The 22627-nt window shown below is 43.4% G+C and overlaps 1 protein-coding gene across 7 annotated transcripts in view; it reads left to right on the top strand.

Annotated features, from left to right (window-relative positions):
• TMEM71 (transmembrane protein 71) overlaps positions 1-21981 on the top strand; it is a 42119-nt gene extending 20138 nt beyond the window's left edge. For all 7 annotated transcript variants that reach the window (XM_089335724.1, XM_008255919.5, XM_008255920.4 and 4 more), the window contains 5 exons: positions 8119-8304; positions 10730-10805; positions 17462-17523; positions 17624-17684; positions 21089-21981. In XM_089335724.1, the coding sequence (XP_089191850.1) occupies positions 8119-8304; positions 10730-10805; positions 17462-17523; positions 17624-17684; positions 21089-21104 (401 nt within the window). In that variant the 3' untranslated portion in view covers positions 21105-21981. The remainder of the gene's footprint in view (positions 1-8118; positions 8305-10729; positions 10806-17461; positions 17524-17623; positions 17685-21088) is intronic.
• Positions 21982-22627: the final 646 nt, after the last annotated feature.

Raw genomic sequence — 22627 nt, 5'->3', positions numbered from 1 at the left:
CTTTGTCTTCTTTATCGGGGGCAATAATGCATAATTTTTCATGCAAGGATATGGTGGCTGCACTTGGAAAATACGGAATCCTCCCCTCTCAGCAGAATTAAACTGTCTTAACTGTAAAGAAAGCAAGCAGAAATGATGCAATGGTTGTCTTCAGATATAACTTCACTACAGCTAGCTGCTGAAATGCTTCCTGCACCACGACTCTTGCATTCATTATTAAGGTTGGAGAAAAAAAATTGGATGTCAGGGAAAATGTGACTAAGGGGCACATTATCTTTTCAGAGAGGAAAAAAATTGTTGATCGCTTAGAAATTAAGATTTCGTTATGATTCCTACGTTGAATGAACCTTCTTTTTGAAGGTTCCGTGTGACATTTCTAGTATATGATGCATTTTTGAATGTCGTCCAGCTCTCTGGCAAAGCTGAGTGGCCAACCAGGCAGCCTTGAGAAACATCACAGGCTCGTGCTCACCGTTGTCACGGTCTTGTCCACATCTCCCCAGATGGTAGTTAAGCGCCGCTCACATGTGCCTAATCAGCGGAGGTGCTCTCAACGCTCCCACATGAACTCAATCATCTGGCCTCCTCTTTCTCTTGTGAGAATTAAAAAGATTTAATACAGATATAAGCTTTAAACCGTGCCTGGCACAGAAAAATGCTCTGTGCAAGCACTGGCTGTGACTAACACCTCTGAAATCCCTTCCTCCTCTGGGCTGTCCCTCTTCTTCGCCAGGACTGCCACCGCAGCCAGGTCCGCTTCATGACCTCTCTCTTGAATGACTTCCTCATTCTTGTTCTTGTTCTAAATCCGTATCCATTACATCATACATAGTGTGGCTACTTCAGTCTTTAAGTCCACATCTGATCTTGTCCCCCATCACTCAGTGGCCCTGCAGAATTCACCACACAAAGTCCAAATTCCTTAGCCTTGATGTCAGGCCCCACTCTACTCCCTGGCCCTCATTCCGTTCTCGAATCTTACATGCACCTGTGTTCCTGTGGAGCCTGGCTACTTCCTGCTCTCTCCACAAGTTGTCCTCTCCTGATCTCAGCATTTTCTTGTTTTTATACTTATGCTTGCCATCCTCTCCACTTGGAATCTGCTTTCCACCAATTCCCTCTGGTCCATATCCTAGCCCTCCTTCACAGCCGGGCCCAGATGCCACCAAAGGCTACCTCCACTCTGGGACCTTTACTGATTCTATCACTTCACAATTTCCTTGTTCTTTCTGACCACTGGCAAACTTCATCTTCGCGGTTCATTCTGTTGTTAATCCTCAATGCTACTTACCTGGTTTATAGCTGTCAACTTCTCTGTCCCCTATTTAGCATGCTTGATCAAGTCTGTCAGACCCTTGCATCAAATCCAATTCCTCACTGTGTGCTACTCAGGCCTGTCCCAGCCCTGTGCACAGAACAGTCCCTTCTGCAACATGAATGGAACATCAAGTCGTTTGCAAGAACAACCCAATCTTATCTTGTCTGTGTCTTATCCTTTCTGTGACTTGCTCTCAGTCACTTTACTGCTTCTTCACATGAGTACTTAGGGAAATAGTTCAACTCCAGAAGTAGGGTGAAAATAGTCCTGCTATTCAGAGAAAAAAAATACACCGCAGGCACGGTTGACCCCGAAGTGACAGATTCTTAAGAAGGAGCAGTGGGAGATATCAGGAGCGCAGTACCTTCATAGCCGATCACCGTCACACCTGTGTTAATGCTAAGAGGCATTGACCGTGAGGGATGTGCTGCTGCTTGCCATGAGGCAGGTAGTGGGGGGCACCTCTGGGCTCCCTGCTCTTTGACAGCTCCCATGACATTAGCAATGTGCTGGGCATGTGCGAAGCCTGTTTTCATACGTCTGTAGAGCCGACACTTCCACTCCCAAGCTTTCAGCTGTCCCTTCTCTCTGTTGCCCAGAGTGAACCCTTCCTTCACTCACCCTCTTCTGGGCTTCCTGGACCGGTGTATTGAGAAGCAGTGCTTGGCTTTCCATACTGACAAAGTGCCGACTTTGGTGGGCCCCTGGCCTCAGAAGAATCCTGGTGATGGGTGCATTGTTGGTCATGATGGCAATATGCAGGGGTGTCAGCTCCTCACTGTTGGGTGTGTTGAGATCTAGTTCTTCTGCTGTGTACTGTACAGCATCAATGTGCGGCCACAAACAAGGCTCCATTGCCTGGAAACTCACTCTGGTCTTTCTGAGACCCAGCCGAGCAGTTTTTGTTCTAAAATAGGCATCATCCAATGCATTGGCTCCCTTCCAGTTCTCAGACAGGTTCCTGCACAGGGTTTGGCAGCACTGGGAGATGACGGGGCACTATAATATTTTTTTGATTGAGAAAGATGCAAATTCTGCATTTGTTGGGTCCTTTTCATATGGCAATTCCAGCTGAGGTTGTTTGAGGCAGCAGAGAAACAAGTTGTGGATAACTGTCCAGTGCTTTCATTCAATAAATCACATTGGCTTTGCTTTCCCCTGTGGCTCCGCCTCTGCACAAAGCAAGCAAATCCCCTTCCTATTCTCTGCAGGAAGCTGGACCTGCAGCGGCCTTGACACTTGGACCCTAGGGTTATGACTGCTTGTCCAGACGCCTTCTCTGTCTCAGATAAAACATCCCCGTTGGTCAAGTGTTCTTGTCTTAGTTCCATCGCTGGTTTGTTGTGTAACTTTGGACTAACCATACTATTTTACCCAGGGTCGTCTGTGTTGGCATATTTTGCTGCAAGTGAAACGCCTGTCTTTGAAGGCTACCCTATGCGGCAGCTTCAGCCACCCTTTGCCTCTGCCCAGCCTGTGCACAGGCTCTGGGTACGGATGAGGCTTTTCCCATTGCAAGTGAAACAAATCTTCATCGGCAGAGACAGTTTTCCTCTGGACTGCTTTGTTCCACATTCCCCAGATGAACACCGACACGTTAACGTCACTCTTCGAGTTCGATAGCTCCCCTAGCACAGGAAGGGCTCTGGGGCTGTCGTCTTCCACTGGCTGGGGTTCTGACTTGGAGCTATTAATGCCCCTGGGATCACTGGGAGCCTCCTGGACTTCTTCCTGATCCAGAAGTCATCACCAAGCAGTCTGCTTTAGGCCACCCTTTTCCCCCTGGAGGAGCCGCAGCTCCTGGTCTGGTCTCCACACTGGGATATTAATGGCTCAAGTATTTCAATAATCTGGGTACGTGGAAGCTTCCGTTCTTTAAGCGAGTATAGCAGAGGTCCATCTGAGCTCACTCCTGGGTGAAAAAGAGTTGCTTCCTCTTTTTCTAAACAACTTTATTGTGGTCTAATTGATATAGAAACAACTGTACATATTTAATGTGGACAATCTAACATGTGTGACATATGCAAGTACTCATGATGCCATCGCTGTAGTCAGGGTGGCAGACGCAGCCCCAAGGCCCCGGTAGCCCCTTTTGTATGTTTGTGGGAAGACTATTTAGCGTGCTATTTCCTTTCTTGGTACACACCTGCTTGTTAACTGTGCATACTTGGTTGTACCACGGGCTCGTGCTCACCGTATCTGTTGACCCATTCAACAGAACTGAGACTCTGTCTCCCCCCACCCTTGCCCTTGCCCTTGGCAATCGCTTTTGTATTCTCTGTTTCTATGAACTTGACTATTTTAGACACCGTGTAGAAGAACAATCAAATAGTGTTTGTCCATGTAGTGTACTGCCTCCAGGCTCATCCGTGTACTCAAACTTGTCAGTATTTCCTTAGATATTAAAGACGGTTAGTAGTTCATACATATGTATATAAATATTTATACACACACATATATACACATACTGCATTTTCTTTATCTATCTGTTGGTGGATGCTGCGGTTGCTTCCATATTTTGGCTGTTGTGGCTCGTGCTGCATGAGCGTGGTTCAGGACTTCCTCTGTAGCAAGCTCATTACTCGGTACCTGAGAGCCTCTCTTTGCACTGGGCAGCCAGTAGGGATGCATCCTCAGACTGCCTGTCATGTGGCCCAAAGTCGCGGGCAGGGCTGGTGGAGGAAGCCTCAGGTTTCCCACAGTGTCGGCTCCGTGGGCTCAGAGTCAGGCCGAGTGGAGCCACAGAGGGTGTCAGAGCCCGGGCCTGGGCAAGGAGACTACATTGAATGTGGTGGGAGCGTCCAGCACCCTCAGGTCAGTTTTAGCCTTCATGGGAAGCAAAGCAGCCTGGCCATCTCCGCGATTTTTTAGGCCTGCTCCACCAGCTGAGTGCTTGGTCTAAGCGGCTGTGTGCGTGACACAGAAGCTCACCTTTTCCCCAGGGGGCTTTTATTTTATTTTATTTTTGGTTATTTTTAAAAGAAAGCTTTTATTTAATAAATATAAATTTCATAAGTACATCTTTTGGAATATAGCACTTCGTCCCCCATACCTGCCTTCCTACTCCCAGACCATCCCACCTCCTATTCCCTCTCCCATCCCATCCTTCATTAAGATTTATTTTTAATTATCTTTATATACAGAAGATCAACTCTATACTAAGTAAAGATTTCAACTGTTTGTACCCACACAGACACACAAAGTAAAAAGTACTGTTTGAAGACAAGTTTTAACGTTAATTCTCAGTGTACAACACATTAAAGACAGAGATCCTACGTGGGGAGTAGGTGCACAGTGACTCCTGTTGTTGATTTAACAATTGACACTCTTATTTATGATGTCAGTGATCACCCAAGGCTCTTGTCATGAGCTGCCAAGGCTATGGAAGCCTCTTGAGTTCACCAACTCTGATCTTATTTACACAAGGCCATAATCAAAGTGGAAGTTCTCTCCTCCCTTCAGAGAAAAGTACCTCCTTCTTTGATGGCCCCTTCTTTCTGCTGGGGTCTCACAGAGATCCTTCATGTAGAACATTTTTTGCCACAGTGTCTTAGCTTTCCATGCCTGAAATGCACTCATGGGCTTCTTAGCCAATTCTGAATGCCTTAGGGGCTGATTCCAAGGTCAGAGTGTTGTTTAGGGTGTTTGTCATTCTATGAGTCTGCTGTGTGGCCCGCTTCCCCAGGGAGCTTTTAGTCTAGTGAGGGAGGCAGCCATCAGGCCAACACCACACAGAACATGTGTTTAGAGCACATGACTGTATGATAATTATGGAGAGTGGGGCATTTTGACAAGAGCAAGCACAACCAGACACAAGCTCCCCATGGTGGGTGCCAGAGCCCTGACAGTGACAAGGCCTCATACATGTAGCTCTGTGTTCTCAAGGGCTGGGCTCCTTAGCCGCAGCGTGACTGGGGCCAGAAAGTCCTTCCATGTTATGGCTTTCTGTGCCTAAAAGACGTCAGTGACAGCCCTGGGCCTCTAGTCCCTCCCCAACCCCAAGCTGTGACAAACAGTGTCTCTGGATGTTGTTGGAGGACCCTGGGAAGAGAAACTACCCCCGTTGAGACCCATTGTTGTGCAAGGACCCCAGGCATCACTAAGAGTGCTAAGCTCACTCCAGCCTTTGGACTAGGAGAGAGCACACAGCACGTGGCCGATGCCAAGCGAGCACTTAACACCCAGCACCTCTCCTGTTTCACTCCAAATTGCCACAGAGTGCATCTAAGCTTCTGTATGTGACATGAGCTCTGTTTAGCAGGTTCAACCCTCACGCCCACTCCTGTCACTCTGCTCAGCACCCACCATATTCTCTCTTGCATTTTCTTTTCCCTTTCCCCTCCTCATTCTGCTCCCCACCCTCCAGTACTCTCCTTCACCACCTCCCCTGCTTCCATTTGTCTCTGCCCAGCCTGTCCTCTTTGTTATCTCTCTGGAAGAACTCCTACTCACCCTTAAGTCTCCATTTAAGTTCTGCCACCTCTGTGAAGCCTCCCTGGATTTCCCCAGGCAGACCCAGATATGCTCCTTCCTGGACATCCACTGGATAAATGGTGGAAATGACTGCGCTGTGTCCTGACTGTTCACTTGCATGTCTGTCCCTCTCCAGACCATAAGTAGGGCACAGCAGTTTGACTTCCTTCCTCCAGCTCCTTGTTCAGCGCAATTTGTGCAGTAGAAATAATAAGTGCATTGTAGGAGGCACCAGATGTGCCTGGCCTGTGCCCAGGATGCTGTCACCTTCTCCACAACTCTTGCTCCACTTCCTCAACTCCTCTGGCCTGCGGGGTGTTCTGGGGATGTCACTGCGGTCCCTCCTCCCAGCTGCTCTCTTTCCTTAATTGTCTTATGCTCAAGCCAAGGGGAGAAAGCCTTTCTATTTATTAATTAGCACAGCTCAGATTCCACGCCTTTTCCTCCTGAAGCCCCCACTGCACCATAAGAATAACCCACATGAGCCCATTATTTCTTCTCCCCTTGCTTTCTTTTGTCTCTGTCTCTGCACCCTTCTCAGAGCTCTGGCCGTTCCCCTGCACACTTCTGCTTTGTCTTCTTGCCTGGAGATCCCCTGCTGTGCTTGCTCAGCTCTGCAGCGGGGCCAACAGCAGAGGACACAGTCCTTTCCATCCCTGGGGGCATTTCTTCTAGAAAGTCCGTGCCATCCATTCAAGTCGTGGAAAGCAGCCACGCTCGATAAGCCCAGCATCTAGAAATGCCTGATAACTTCCTGAGTCATTTTTTCTTCTTTAAAGGTTTATTTGTTTATTTGAAAGGCAGAGTTACAGAGAGGCAGAGCCTGGGAGAGAAAAAGAGAAGTCTTCCATCTGCTGGTTCACTCCCCAAATGGCTGCAATGGTTGGAACTGGGCCAATCCATAGCCAGGACCCAGAAGCTTCTTCTGGGTTTCCCATGCAGGTGTAGAGATCTGAGGACCTGGGCCATCTTGTACCGCTTTCCTAGCAGAGAGCTGGATTGGATAAATTGGCTCAATTTCTTACCTAAAGCCACAGGATTAAGTGAAGCCCTGGGTGCATATAACACAGACTAGCAAAGATAGAACCAAGACAATTCCTAGCTGTATTTATGTAGAATGAACCAAAGGGGAGACTTGCAGTGTGTGAGTTCAAGCTGTGGTGCTCTACTGTCCCTTTAGTTGGAAGACATTCTTTCTTAACACATTCATCCTCTCCAGTGAAACATTGGTGTCAGGAGTTTTAATTCTCCACTTAATTCCTCTTAATCAAATCAAGAATCAATGTGAAATGTCCCTTGGTATTCTCAGGTTCAAGACCCCAGCTGTTCCTGGAAGTTATCATGGCATATATGGAAACAATGGTGCATGCTTTTGATATAAACTTGACTTTTTTTCTTTGAGGGAAAGTTAGGATAACTTCAGGACTGGTAAAATAGACTTATATATGAACCATTGCAGAAGGAATAGGCACATGTTCTTGGAGGTATGTATGCATTCAATAGCCTAACTGAAGAAAATTAAACAAATGTTTGCTATATTTTACTGGTAATTCAATGCATTTTATAGAGGCACATTTCCTTAATGACACTTGTCACGGGACATTTTCTCCCCTGCCCCACTCCAGAACGTAAGCCACATGAGAACTGGGACAACATCTCTCTGATCTGCCAGTGTAAGCCGCCAGCTATGTCAGCTCCTGATAATGTAGTCAAGTTGGATAAGTTTCTAATGAATGAAAAAAGTTAAAAGAAGTAAAAAGAGAAGAAGGATTTGGCTATTCTATAAAGCTTGGTATTATAGAGATGTTGGGTGAGGCAGCCTTCAAATCTGTCTATGCTCCCCCAACATACCTCGGGGATTAAGTGTGAATCTTAGAAACTCTTTCAGGGACACCTGGATTTTATCACACATCAAAACCACGTGTTATTTTAGTTACATAAAAACACCATGTATGTGTGTATATAGTGTCACTCTTATTCAGCAACATTCTATCACTCCCAGTGCCAGCCACATAAATCCCCAACTACATAGCCAGTATTCAATGCCTTCCCTGACAGTTCTCAATGTGGCTTTCAGCTTCAACCAAGACAGATTGGTCACTGTGTCCTGACTACATTGCAATCAGCTTCCTTGGCTTGTCTTGACACTGCAGATATTCCTCGTCTTCAACCTACAATGATGAAGACAAATGGAAATGCTATCTAATCCAGAAATTCTTCTACCCTATTCCAACAGGATATTGGCATTGCTATTGCTGTGATCGTTAGAAACCTGCATTGGGCAGTCACTGAACACACACATATTCATTACATTTCTACTTTTCCAGGCGATGATTTTGACTTTTCTTTGGCTGATGACTTGGAACCAGAAAAACTAAATGCAGAGTCTGCAAAAGGCTGCTCCTCTGGCCACACCGGATCTCAGCCTGCCAGAGAAAACTCCCAGGACAGGACTCTGCAGTGCCGATCAACAGCATCGGGGTATTTCCAAGACAGAACGTTGGACCATTCAAGTAAGCTCATTCCGTTTTTTGTTTTTCTTTTTAAATCTTTGCAAGCCCCAACTCCAACCAAAAAAACAGAGATCTTCTCTTCAGGATCTGAGAATAACTGAGAGATGATGAATTGACACTTAGGAACTGGCATCAACCTGTGCCAGTTGGGGAGGACCTGCCTGGGGTTTCTGCCAGAGCCCACGTGATGCATTCACAGAGGAGGCGACTGACTTTGGGTGTTGGACAACAGGCATTAGAGGCACGCATCTATGGCACTTTATCAGTTTTAAAAATCCTTGACATTTGGTAAGATGTTAAAATTTCGTAGGCTAGAGGATATACAGGTGCCTGTTGCTTTACTCTTCGTACTTACCTGTGTATTTGACACATTTCATAAGAAGAAAAGCAAAGAAAACAAGGAAAGAGCATTTTTAATGCTATGTCCCTGGCCAGAAGTAAAAAACCATAAATGTGTTGATCTGGAATGGATTTGGAATAAGTTCAGCAAGCGAGCCCCTTAACCTCCAGTGTGCTAATATCGGATGAATCATGTTTGGACTTGGTGTTGCATCAAGGTGATGAGAGCTAATGCTATCATCAGCTAGCCAAAATCCAAAGTCCAGCTCCCTGCATGTCAGCAGGAACTCTATGAGCCATTACAGAAGAGAACTTACCAAACTCTCCAACACTTCACATTTTCCCCTGTACAATAAAACAGTCAAAGCTGCTTACTCTGTTATCCCAAAACCTAGAAAGAGAACTGAAACACCCTTTGACGTGTCTCTCTTAGTTGTACTGGGAAGAGAACTTACGAGGCATATTTGGTGTAGAATATGCTCTAGGAAATAAAATGAATGCAGTTTCTAGGTTGCCAATATCTAAGAAAGTTCAGCAGCACTTCATCCAGGGAGCCCACCCTTCTTGGCACTCTAGCTCACAGAGTTTGCCTCTGTCATGCGCATTATCTGCCCTGATGCTGCCTGTTGGCCCGTGTTTCCCTCATCAGACTGTGAGCTCCCCCAGTAGGCTGTGGCTTTAGGTCAAGGTCATCTGTGAACTCCAAACTGCAACTGTGCATGGCACAGAGTGGATGCCCAAGACCTCAGTGGGCCAGTTAATAAGTGCGCCACCTCCAGTGTACAGATAAGAATCTTGAGATGCATATGGGTCAACCACTTGCCCTTCAGTATCCAAGCGTAGTCATGGCTGCAGCTTTTCAGGCTGGAATTATTTCTATGAAGAAATGTTTTCCAAATTCCACATGAAATCAGGGGAGGCTAAGAATAGCAACACATCTTACAAGGAGGTTGAGGGATTAATTGAACTCACAATAACTCATCTAACCGTGTGCACGAAATGCTGTACATTGGCAGGGGCGTGATTTCTTCCTGATGTATTTTGCATTGCTGATCTTCAGTATTCCACCCACATTATGGGCTAAGTAGGTTTTGTTAGGTGACTCAATCCTCACTCATAGCATAAATAGCAAAAATAATTGCATTCATAGAATATCATTCCAAATTTTAAACAGCTATCGCAAGAGTGAACTTTTGAAGCATTTGGCAAAAGTTTGTTAAAGTCTGTTTACATTTTCTTTAGATCTTTATGTAGTAATCCTTAAACAGCTCTGATTTTGTTTAGGTGATTAGAGTAATACTCAGGTTCTTCATTGGTTTACCTCCTGTGTTTATAACTTTTGGAAGATTTGCTGCCATTTTCCACCATAATTTGACAGCACTGAAATATTTTGCTGATTGCAAAGGGCTTTGCAAGGACAAATATTTCATAATCCATGTTCTCTTTTGGGGCCTTGGAGGCTCCCACTATGCAAAGTTGCAATTGGCTTTGCCAGCTGCACTTCAGACAAAACATTATGTTCTGCCGAGATGCGAGTTTCAAATCTTGGCTCTGGCATCTCATAGCTGCATGACCTTGAATAATTTCATCTTTTCTCTCAGTCTTCGTCTTCTCATTTGCACACCTAAAACAAGAGTTCCCACCTCACATTGGGCCGTTAGGTTGGTTGGTGAGCTGATATATGGAAGCTCCTTGTGAACTGCAAGGTGTGCTACACATTTTAGGTGTTATCATTAACATCAGCATCACTATTGTGGTCAGATTTATGCATTTGTGACATTATCATAAATGCTACAAATTCTTTCCCCACATTAAATCAAAAGGGAAGACCCAAACTATTTAATTAACACAATGTCTAGTTTTATAGTGATAGAAGAACTGATTACTTGCAAAAGTTTTCTAATGAATGACCCTGAATAACGTTAGGTGACTTTACCGTCTTATTTATGACAAAATGCTTGACCTGACATATATTTGAAAGCTATTTTGTTTGATGCAGGAAGAGAAGTTTTATTATGGTTGTGCTGTTCCACAGGACTTGATCAGCAATGATTTCTAACTCATTTATTTTTGTTCTTTCTGTTAGAACCCAGCTCATTGCGAGAGGTCTCCTTTCAGGCTATTCTGTTTGCTGCATGCTTAATCATTTATGCCTGCACAAGGTAATTCAGCTTTAATTCACATGAAGTGCTGTTTCATAATTAATGAGGCTGTATTGAATGGGTGGCTTCTTTGCCTTATTCCACACAGCATTTTAGGGAGCTCTGTGGTTCAGATCGGTTCATCTGTTTGTTCATGGTCCCCCTCTCTCTCACCATCCTCCTCCTATCCTCTCATAAAACATACAGAAGCTGCTGAATCTTGCTCAAAATTGGATTTTACCATGTCTCATCCTGTATTTAAAATCCTGGTGACTGTCTAAGTGCTCCTTACTGGATTTCAAAGGCTTTGAGATGCTGTGTGCCTCCCTCACCTTCTCTCAGTGCCAGGGGCTCATGGAGATCTGTTGTCTGGAGGAGACTGAGTCCCTGCTGAGACTCCATCTTTTCCATTGTGTTTTTCGTCCTGACATCAGAAAGTGGTCCAGAGCATCCCAGAGCGCAAGCTGCTCGTGCCCGATGGCAGGCATATTTCTGCTCTACGCTCCGTCCTCATGCCCTTCCTCTGCCTTCCTGGTCCAAGTCTCCAGGACGGTGATCAAGACCTTTCAGTGCCTCAGTGCCTTTGCATTTGCTAGTAACTCTCTAGAACAAACCTCCAGGTAACGTCATAATGTGTGACCTTATTTTGTTTTGAAATCTGTTTACAAGTCACATCATAGAGGATCCTTCTCTGATAGCCCTGTACAAAGGGCGCTGCACAGTCTATCACACATACCTTGCTTCACTTCAGAGCACTTATCATCACCTGGCCTATTGACTGTCCACCTGTCTACATGTTTGACATCTACCTCTCCCCATGGGTGCAGACACTGTGTGCCTCCCTCACCCTACCCTCAGTGCCAGGGGCTCGTGGAGATCTGTTGCCTGGAGGAGACAAAGGGGAACAGTGCAGTACTGGGGTCTTTACGGTCCCTGAGCTCTGGTCAGCAAGTGCTGGCTGCCCTCAAGTCCCACCTCTTCAGGGTTAAGTACCTCAGCATCAGTTAGAGGACTTGCTTTTCAAATCCCAAGTGCTTATCCCTGGTGACACTAATTTAGGTCTAGTGAGAATCGATATTTTTTAAAAAGCTCCCCAGATAATTATGAGGGTTGAGAAGCATTTTTAGATCACAATGGGACCAAAAGAACAAAAAGAGGGAGATGGACATCTTCTAGTTAAAAATAAATTTGCACAATGCCACATTGTATGTCTGAAGTTGGACGAGCATAATGTGCACTATTATTATAAAGGCTTGGGAGATGCTTTAGTGAAGTTTAATGAGTTCAGGTTAGATTCATGTAACTTCATGTTTCCCAAACTTCCAAGTTGATCATGGAACCTTCTTTATTATTGGTGGCATGTTTCTCTTTTCCTCATGGGGTAATCTGCATAGATCCTTCTCCCTTTGGGAGGTGAAGCTTACCTCCCCATACTTTGCATGTGAGCCGCATTTAGAAACCTGTGTCTAAAGAGCAGAGTATGGAAAGGGAGAGAAAAGTGAGCTTTACTGTAGCCAAGCCTGGCCGACACCACCTCAGGTGAACGAGGTTAACATCAGTGATAGGTCACATTGACCTCATGTGTCCTTGATACCTGCCATGGGAATGGCAGTTTCCTCAACTGCCTTCTGAAATCCAGTCTAATAATGAGGGAAAGAGCAGAAAACCCACCCAAAGGAAGGGACAGTCACCACCTTGTCAAAGCAGTGTGCTTCTCCAAGCTGTCAAGGTCAACAGTCCAAGGAGTCTGATGAGTTGTCATAGCCCAGAGGAACCTAAGGAGCTGTGTGGTCTCCTGGATGATGGAGCCCTGGAGCTGGATGATGGAGAAAAAGTCAACAGGGAAAAACAGAAGAGCTTAGAAGACAGGTGGAATTGATGTAATAGTGACATACCAACATGGATTCTTTGTGACAAAGGGAAATTAATAATTGTAAGATTCTGATAGTACAGGAAGCTTAGCTGAGGGGCTCATGAGAACTCTACTATTACAATTTCTCTGTATACCTAAAATTGTTCTAAATAAATAGATTATGTAAGTAAAAAAAGTTAAAAAGAGCTATTGGTATGTGCAAGAGTGTGGTGCTTCTCACATTTAAGTAACTGAAACATGACAGAGTTGGATAGTTGCGCACACTCACATATATGGGTCTCAAATACGTACGTGTATATGCTCATGTGTGGATAATTGTGTGTGTGTATGTATAAATAAAAGGTGAAAATGAATCACTTATAGAGGTTAGAATCATGATTAATTTTTGGAGCACAGACTGAAAGGGACAACAAAGAAACAGGATATTGGAAATATTCTCTTTCCCCATCTCATTAGCAGTTACAGAGGTTGACATAAAAATATCAAAATGTGTATTCTATATGCTTTATTGTTCATTTGTTGTATTCCAATTTAGAGTAAGAGTTTTTAAATGCATGCAGAGTTATCTGGAAGAATGTCCACCAGATGTTAATAATGGCTACTTCTGGGCATAGGATTTTTTTATAGTATTTTCCATTCTTTTTTGCATTTAATCTCTTTCAAGTTATTTCTATTTTATAAATAAAATTGAAAAAGATGAGTTTTCATTTACCCTGTGACACAATCCCACCTCCAAATGGCAAAAATCCAAATATTTGATAACATACTTTTTTGGCCTGGTTGTTAAGTAGCTCACATTCTCCTTCCCTGGTAGCAACAGTTTTAACAATGTATGCTGGAAATGCCTAGGTAAGGCAGTGTGACGATTTCCATCAAACTTAAATTTTCATATCAACTTTGACCTGGCCATAGCATTTCTAGAGTTATCTTGTGCATACACTAGCACATTGTGTGAACTGACACATGTAAAATGCCATTCATTGCATTTTTCAAAGTTTTTAATATTGTCTTTTGAAAGTGTACTTCTGAGTGATTTTTAGTGTTTTCATAAATATCCAGTCTTCATTAACTAATTCCAAAGCAATTTCATCTCTGAAAAAAAGAAACCATGGGCCCATTAGCAATTGCTCTCCATTCTTCCCTCTTCTGCCCCCTGGATATCACCAGGCTGCTTTCTCTCTCTATGTATTTGTTCTGCAGAGTTCTTGCATGTGGACTCATATACTGTGTAGTCTTTTGTGTTTGATTTTTTTATTTTTTTTTTTTATTTTTTGATAGGCAGAGAGAACAGTGAGAGAGAGAGAGAGAGACAGAGAGAAAGGTCTTCCTTTGCCGTTGGTTCACCCTCCAATGGCCGCTGTGGCCGGCGCGCAGTGGCTGGCGCACCGCGCTGATCCGATGGCAGGAGCCAGGTACTTATCCTGGTCTCCCATGGGGTACAGGGCCCAAGGACTTGGGCCATCCTCCACTGCACTCCCTGGCCACAGCAGAGAGCTGGCCTGGAAGAGGGGCAACCGGGACAGAATCCGGCGCCCCGACCAGGACTAGAACCTGGTGTGCCGGCACTGCAAGGTGGAGGATTAGCCTAGTGAGCCACGGTGCCAGCCTTGTGTTTGATTTTGATCACTTCATGTAATGTCTCCAAGGTTCATCCATGTTGTGGCATGCATTATTACTTCATTCCTTTTATTATTGAACAATATTTCTTTGTGTTGATAGACCACACTTTGTTAATCCATTCAGCTGATGGGCATTTGGGCTGTTTCCACCTTGGGCTTTTATAAAAAATTTTGCCATGAATGCAGGTGTGTACATTTATGCATGGTTGCATGCTTTCATTTCTCCAGAAATGGAATTTATAGGCATGTGCTAGCTCTAGAAACTTCTAAGTGTTTTCCAAGAAACCTCACCATTGTACATTCCAACCAGCAATTTATGAGTCTATTTATTTTCTGTTGCTAGAACAAAATACTTGAGGCTGAATACTTTATAAAGAAAAGAGATTTATTTCATGCATAGTTTTGGAGGTCTGAGAGCATGTGCAGTCCTGTGAGGGTCTTCTGGCTCCATCACAATGTGGTGAACGATATAATGGTGGGAGTGGATGAGAAAGAGATCGAGCTCACATAGCAATGAGCAGCGAGGGACCATTCTTGCTCTTTCTATAACAACTCAATCACTCCATGAGAGCAGAAGTGAATTCCTTATGAATGTGATGCCCCCAGTGACCTAGTGACCTTTCAGTAGGCCCTATCTTAAGGTTCACTACTTTTTAATACTATCATATTGGGGACCAAGCCTGCAGTGTAAGAAGGCTTGGTGGACAAATCACCTTGAAACCATAGCCATCATGGATCCAAATCATCTCATCCTTGACAGCATTTGTTATTGTTGGTCTTTCTGACCAGAGCCACCCAACTGGGTATGGCATGGTGTCTCATTATGATTTCATTTGCATGTCCATGATGGCTAACAATGTCGACCATCTCATTTAATTATTGGACATTTACTTGTCTTTTTCACAGAAATATCTATTCAAGCCCTTTCTCAATTTTTAAATCAGATTGTTTGCAATTTTTGTTGTTGAGTCACAGGAGTTCTTTATATATTTGGTATATTATTCCTTTATCCAGTATATAATTTGCAAATATTTTCTCCTGTTTAATGAGCTAACTTTTCACTCTGTTGATTGTGTCCTTTGATATGAAGAAGTTATTTTTTTTTAAGTTTTGATGTAGTCCAATTTATATATTTTTTTCTTTTGGTATCACATTCAACAACCATTGCCAAATCCCATGTGACAACGCTTTCTTCTGTATTTTCTTGAACATGTTTAGTAGTTTGAGGTCTTACATTTAGTCCTTTAATTTCTTATGAATTAATTTTTGTATATGATGTAAAATGAGATTTCATCTTCCTTTTTTTGCATATGTTATAGCTAAGTTCTGAAATTGGAAAGTATGAGTTCTCCTAATTTCTTCTGCATTTTCAACATTATTTTTAGCTTTTTCGGTTTCATTGACATCATTTTTGTAGTGGCAGAAAATAGAAACAACACAAATATCCATGAATAGAGGCCTAGATAACTAAAGTAGATCTATCCACAGAACAGAATGATACACAGTTTTAAATGCAGTAGAGAAAGAGGTAGTGATCAAATTAGAGAGAGCCAGAAACAGGGGGAAAGAGGGAGCATGTACATGCAAGAGAAGTGCAAACAAGAAAGAATTCTAAGGAACGGGTCATTCATCATTAGGAGGCAGAGCATTGGGTACCTCTGTACCTTCTAGTGTAAGAGATGTGTTAATATATAACCTTGTTTTACAGTATTTTCTATTTCTCTGTTAATGTAGTTCTTTAATTTAGATATGTATGTGGATGGGTACAGCATATCTGTGAATCTTATTTCAGGATAGGAAGGGGCACTGTTATCATTCAGTAAAGTGCTTGTTATTGAAAGTGGGTGTTGGAGTTGGTTACTCTGTTGGATCATTTTTACAGACATATATGCTATGGGGTCGAGAAGAGCGAGTGAAGAAGGCCACCACTCCAGTGCTGTGACCTTGGTTCCAGTGTATCTTGACCCATAACAAGTCTTGTTTTCCTCCCAGTAGACTTGCTTAGCTCCTGCATAGCCTGTCTCTAGCATTTTCATAGTCATCCTTTTAGTTCTAGTCCTTCTAATAGGTATGCAATGGAGTCTCATTCTTCTAATTTGCAATACCTTAATGATATCTTTCCTGTATTTGCCATATGTATAGCTTCTTTGGTGAAGTGTATTTTCAGATCTTTCACCCATTTTCAAGTTGGTTGTCTTTTTTTAAAAATTTAATTATTTATTTGAAAGTCAGAGTTACACAGAAAGAGGAGAGGCAAAGAAAGAGCAGTCTTCCATCCACTGGTTCACTCCCCAATTGGCCGCAACGGCTGGAGCTGTGCCGATCTGGAACCAGGAGCCAGCTGCTTCTTCTGGCTGTCCCATGTGGGTGCAGGGGCCCAAGGACTTGGGCTGTCTTTCCCAGGCCATAGCAGAGAGCTGGAGCAGTAGAGGAGCAGACAGGACTCGAACCAGAGCCCATATGAAATGCAGGTGGTGGCTTTACCTGCTAGGCCACAGTGCCAGCACCTCTTATTGGTGTTTATGAGTTCTTTATATATTCTGGATAGAAGTCCTTTATCAGATAAGTGATTTCTTAGTATTTTTTTTTTCCAATTTATACCTGATCTTTTCATTCTCTTAGCAGTATATTTCACAGGACAAAAGTTTTCTTTTTTCTTTCTTTCTTTTTTTTTTTTTTTTTTTTTTTTTGCTTTTTAGAAAGTTTTTCTTTTTAGTGAATTTTAGGGAAGTCCAATTAATAAATTTTTAAAATTTCATGTTAGTGTATTTAGTGGCATTTTAACAAACTAAACATCAAATAAAATGTCATACAGTTTTCTCCTATTTTTTCTTTTGGAAATTCTGTGGTTTCCATGTTGCTCTATGACTCATTCCAAGTTAGATTTTGTGTAAGGTGTGATGGATATTTAGAGGGTGATTCTTTTGCATGTGGATATCCAATTGTTCCAACACCAGTGTTGAAAAGAATATCCATTGAACTGCTTATGCACCTCTTTAAAAATCAGTATAATGTACCCCTGAGAGTTATTTCTAGGCTCTCTCTTCCACTGGTCTGTATGTCTATCTTTTTGTCAATACCACACTATGGTTATGACTGTAGTTTTATAGTAGATTTTGAAATAGGAAGTCTGTATTAGGTCTGTGTGTTAGAAGTGCATAACCTATGCAGTCTTCTGGTTTCAGATGCTTCATGGGAGACATATTAACCAGTGTCTTCACGTGTTCAGCGATGATAACTGTAGCTTGTAAGTAACTGTTTCCTACATTGCTGCTCTAATTTCTCTATTTCATCTGAATTTTAAGCATTTAAATTTTTTTTTTAAAATATTCTCCTTTTCACTCGAGGTATTATCAAATCATTGCTGCTCAGCCTCGCTGGCCATTTCAAAGCCACTGCCTGTGCTCGGTAAGTGTTGCCGGTGTGATCATTGTGTGCGCGAAGACGGCCAGGCCTTAATCTGGTGTCTGAGAAGGGTTTCTGCTCCGTGATGGACTACATGCAGGCGCATCCGGAACATCTGGCCCAAAGAGCAGTTTCTGGTCCCCCTGAAATCTGATGGTGTCATCCCGCCTCCTAAATCATTACATCAAAATAAACAGGCTTAATCTTGAAGGCAGAAGGATTTAGGAAATAATTTGGAAAGAGGTCTTTTTTTTTCAATGGCTTGAAAAGTGCTTTTATAGGTGCAGAACATTAGACTTTAGAAATACTTCATGTTAAAAGATCTTTATTTTATGGTCTCCCAAATGGCTGGCAAACTGCCCATGAAATGATCTCGGTTACAAACTGGGATTCCTCTGCCCTCTTTTATTCACTTAATGAGCCCCTGTGTGCTGACTGCTGTGGCTCAGCATATTTCAAGGAGCTACTGAGGTGTGAGTGAGATGCTCCCAGAATTTCAAGCAGTCTGCAAAGCCCCATCGAGTTGTGAGGTGGACTGCGCTAATTACCTTCCCTCCACTCTCGCTGCCAGAGACCGATGCCTGCGGCTTCAAGGTTGACGTCCACAGTTCAGATTAACTTGCTGTCAACGTGCTGCTTCCCTGTTTGGGAAATCTTTGCGTTAATTCTGAAATGACAATCGTTTAGCGAAGATTAATTTTGCTTGCCATTTGAGGCAACATTGTTTTGTTTTTCTTTTTTGTTTAAAAATTGATTTATTTGAAAGAGCTACACAGAGAAATGAGAGAGAGAGAGAGAGAGAGAAACAGAGAGAGAGAGAGAGAGACAGAGACAGAGAAAGAGACAGAGAGAGGGCTTCCATTCTCTGGTTCACTCCCCAGTTGCCTGCAATGGCTGCAGCTGTGCCAATCCGAAGCCAGGAGCCAGGAGATTCTTCCAGGTCTCCTACGTGGGTGCAGGGGACAAAGCACTTGGGCCATCTTGTACTGCTTTACCAAGACATAGCAGAGAGCTGGATCAGAAGTGGAGCAGCCGGATCTCGAACTGGCACCCATGTGGGATGCTGGCACTGCAGGTGGTGGCTTTACCCACTATGCCACAGACCAGCCCTGCAACATCACTTTGAATTTTGCTTTCCATAATTTGTAGGCAGTCCAGTTTGGGAAGCAGGCACTGATATAGCTAAATTTTATTTAACCTTTTTATGGGAAAACTGGGTCTGAAGGTCACCCAAGGAATCCTTATTCTTTAATCCTTATAAATTAGTGAATTTGTCTAACATTCTTCTGAGCTGTCTGCTTCCCTGCTCCAGCCACAGGTTCCTCTCTGGGATGAGGTATTCTTGGAGGTGTACCTCTCCTGGCGTTACTACAGGTTTGCATGGGGACTCGGCTGTGTACGCTGACGAGACGCAGCAGTCTATGTGACAACGTCTTGCCAAAAGTCTTTCACCCAAAGAGCTATTTTGAAACCTGACTTTTCGAAGTGGGGGCATTATTATGGTTGGTGAGACGGAACAGTGTTAATCCCTTCTTTCTTGGTCTAAATAGATATTTACGTAGTCTCTGCTCCGAGCAAGATGCCATTACTGGCTCCCCAGGTCACATTGCCAAGGCTAAAAAGTCTTGTGAAAGTAATAGACATATAAAGGAAAAGTGGAGGCTGGCGCTGTGGTGCAGTAGGTGAATCCTCCACCTGCGGCGCCAGCATCCCATATGGGCATCGGTTCTAGTCCTGGCTGCTCTTCTTCCAATCCAGTTCTCTCCTATGGCCTGGGAGAGCAGTGGAAGATGGCTCAAGTCACTGGGCCCCTGCACCTGTGTGGGAGACTTGGAAGAAGCTCCTGGCTCCTGGTTTCCGATCAACCCAGCTCTGGCTGTTGTGGCCATTTGGGGAGTGAATCAGCAGATGGAAGACCTATCTCTCTGTCTCTCCCTCATTGTCTGTAACTCTACCTCTCAAATAAATAAATAAAAATTAAGAAAAAAGGGTAAAGTGGAGCTGCATTGTAATTTGGCAAGTGCCAATAGAGAGTAAACAAAGGGGCCATGGGAATACTGGGAGGGTGGTTTCCCTGACTAGGACAGACGGGGAAGTGTAGGCAGGGAGAGCTAACTGGAAGAGCCAGTATTTGACCTGCTGGAGTTATATCTGTGGCTTTTTCAGCACCCCTCTGCTTGGAGCTCCTTGCTTGCTCTCTGCTAAAAGCAATTACATCAGGATGTTATTTCCATCCTACATAAATACTCTACCTACAGCCTCTCGACGGGAGCAGAGCTCTTCTGTGATCATCTGAGTACCTGCTCTAGCTGGTTCTCTTATCCTCACGCCACCCTGTTTTTTCTGTTTCCTGCCCAATCAGCCTCATATGCAAACATTCTTCAATTTAAGACTTGTGAACACAAGGACTATTGACTTCTTTTTTTGTACCCAATCCAAGACCTTGAAAATAGTAGGTACTCCATAAATATTCATTGAGTTGAATGCATTTGCTGCATCATTCCTTGAAGTATTTCTTATATAGCAAGAGCTCTGTGCCTGTAAGTTAAAAATTTTGCCTCTCTCTCTCTCTCTCTCTCTCTCTCTCTCTCTCTCTCTCTCTCTCTCATATAAACATATCCAGAAGATAATAAACAGAGACATGGTTATTAATATCTGGAACCAGGAATGAGTCCTAAATCTCTTGTATCAATCAATGACGAGAATCTAAGATGGTGGAGGGCAAGCCCTGAATTTGGTTCAAAAACATGGAAGCAGCAGTCCCTCTCCTTCCATAATCCTGCACTGTGCAAAGTTAGATTATTACATCAGGTGCTTATTAGCACTTCATGCTTCTCAATTGTATCCCCTTTCACACCATAATGCAATTATTCAGCTGCTTTCCTCATTAAATTTAAAGTCTGCGAGGATAGGCAGAGTCTGTTCGCCATTTCCCTGAATGTCCCTTGCCAACGAAAGCCATCACAAGCATCTCACAGTGTAAATAATGTGGTAGCCTCCACACTGCACGTTCTGAACGTTTATGCCTCATAGTAACAAAACGGGCAACACCTGCTCTGTCTGCTATCATACTTAGTGGATGATTGAGTCTTAGGGAATGAGGAAAACCCAGGAGTTACTCTACTGGAGATGGAACAAGGTAGACGAGAAACAGTACGGAATGGATGTTAATGAAGTACGCAGCTGGGGTTGGGGGCTAAAACCTCTATAACCTTCCCAAAGGAGCAAGGGGAGAGCACTGAGAACTGCTGGGGCAAAATCCAAAGCTGCTCTGAGTTGAGGTTCGCATTCCTAGTTGTGATTACTTAAGCTGGTTGTGTGAAGGCAATGGCACACTGTGATTAGATACTGCATTTCCTGTGTATGAGGATGAATTATGCATTTCTTTTCTCCTTTCTCCGATCTAGGTTTGCCAAAATTTGACAACCATTTAGGAATGCCTCTGATGAATGTCTCCAATCTGAATATCCGGAAATTGTCCGGCTTGCAATCTACTTGGAATCAAACGCTTTATTGGAAAGGAAGGAGCAACTGGATAATTGAGAAAAAAACACTGTAATTTGGCTATGTGATTAAAAAAATCTCAGTTTCCCCTCGTAATTGCAATATGTTCATGAAGATTATATTAATTTGCCTTTCCTTTGCAAGCACTGACAGTCTGAAGGGGAAAGGACTGTGAAAATGCGACGAAGAACAGACTAACTGGAGGGAAAGTTCCCCTTTCACTCCCCAAGACAGTGGTTCACAAACGTTAGTCTTCATTAGAGAATTCTGTGAGGAGCTTGTAGCCATGCAGGGTCCTGGACCAGGTGGCATGCACCTATCCCTTGCTGAACTGCTTTAACAGAACAATAAAATAACTGTGTATTATCAATAACATTTGAGATAAATAGTATTCTTTGCACATTCAACATAATGTTGCAAGCATTCATCATTCACCCCAAACGATGAAGCTCAATATTTGGGGGTGACAATAGGTATCCTGGGTTGGATATGTTTTGCTCCCTATGTGTTCATGCATTTGGAACTTGGTCCTTAGTGTGACAATGGTAACCTTTAAGAGGTGACATCCAGTGGGAGGTGCTTAGAGGCCAGAGGGCCCTGGCTCAGGAGGGATTAATGTAGTTCTCAAGGAACCCCAATTCGTCCCCTGTCTCACCGTGTGGTCTTTCCTCCTTGCACGCCCTCTTGCCATTTTGATTCTGTCCACCAAGAGATCCTCACCAGAGCTAAGCAGATGCTGGTGCCCTGCCCCTGAACTCCCATAAACATGAACTAAATAAACTTGTTTTCTCATTAAGCACCCAGTCTCAAGTATTTCATTATAGTGATGGAAAATGGGCTAATATTCACAGAGCAGGCAACGGTATAGAAAAGGAGCAGAATAAAGGGAGAATTTTCTAGAAGGTACATCCTGCTTTTGAACCATTTTCTATACCATATTGTTAACCTTGGGGATGGTAATTATTTCTCACTCAAATTGCAATTAAAATAAAGATATCATACAGGAAAATGCCATAGAACAAAGTAAAGATGAAGCAGAGTTCTTGGAGACATGTGAATGTGGTAGTGACATTGCACAGTGGGCTGGAGGGTTGTGGGAAATGCTCCCTCTCCACCCCTCTCCCTGGCTGAAGCTAACGGGGACTGCCATTCAAATCAGCCCGTGTCATTCTCGGCAAAGAAAATTCTTCTCTGCAGAATCTTGTCTTTGCTTCAAATGGCAATACCAAAATATCACATTTTACATAATCTCTGTGTAGTACATTTTTGGCTGACAAAAATGTGTACCTTTTCATATACCTCTTGGTCATTTTCATGTCTTTTGGAAAAAATGTCTTCAATTATTTTGTCCATTTTTTAAAAACCAGGTCAGTTGTGGTTTTCCTATTGAGTCATGTGAATTCCTTCTATATTTCGGGTATTCACAGATGTGCAGTTTGGAG

The sequence above is a fragment of the Oryctolagus cuniculus genome, chromosome 6 (genome assembly GCF_051225735.1).
Source record: "Oryctolagus cuniculus isolate XC-2025 breed Fujian yellow rabbit chromosome 6, ASM5122573v1, whole genome shotgun sequence".
Taxonomy (NCBI): Eukaryota; Metazoa; Chordata; class Mammalia; order Lagomorpha; family Leporidae; genus Oryctolagus; species Oryctolagus cuniculus.
Note: the sequence above shows the minus strand (reverse complement) of the source record. Positions and strands in the feature narration are given on the sequence as shown.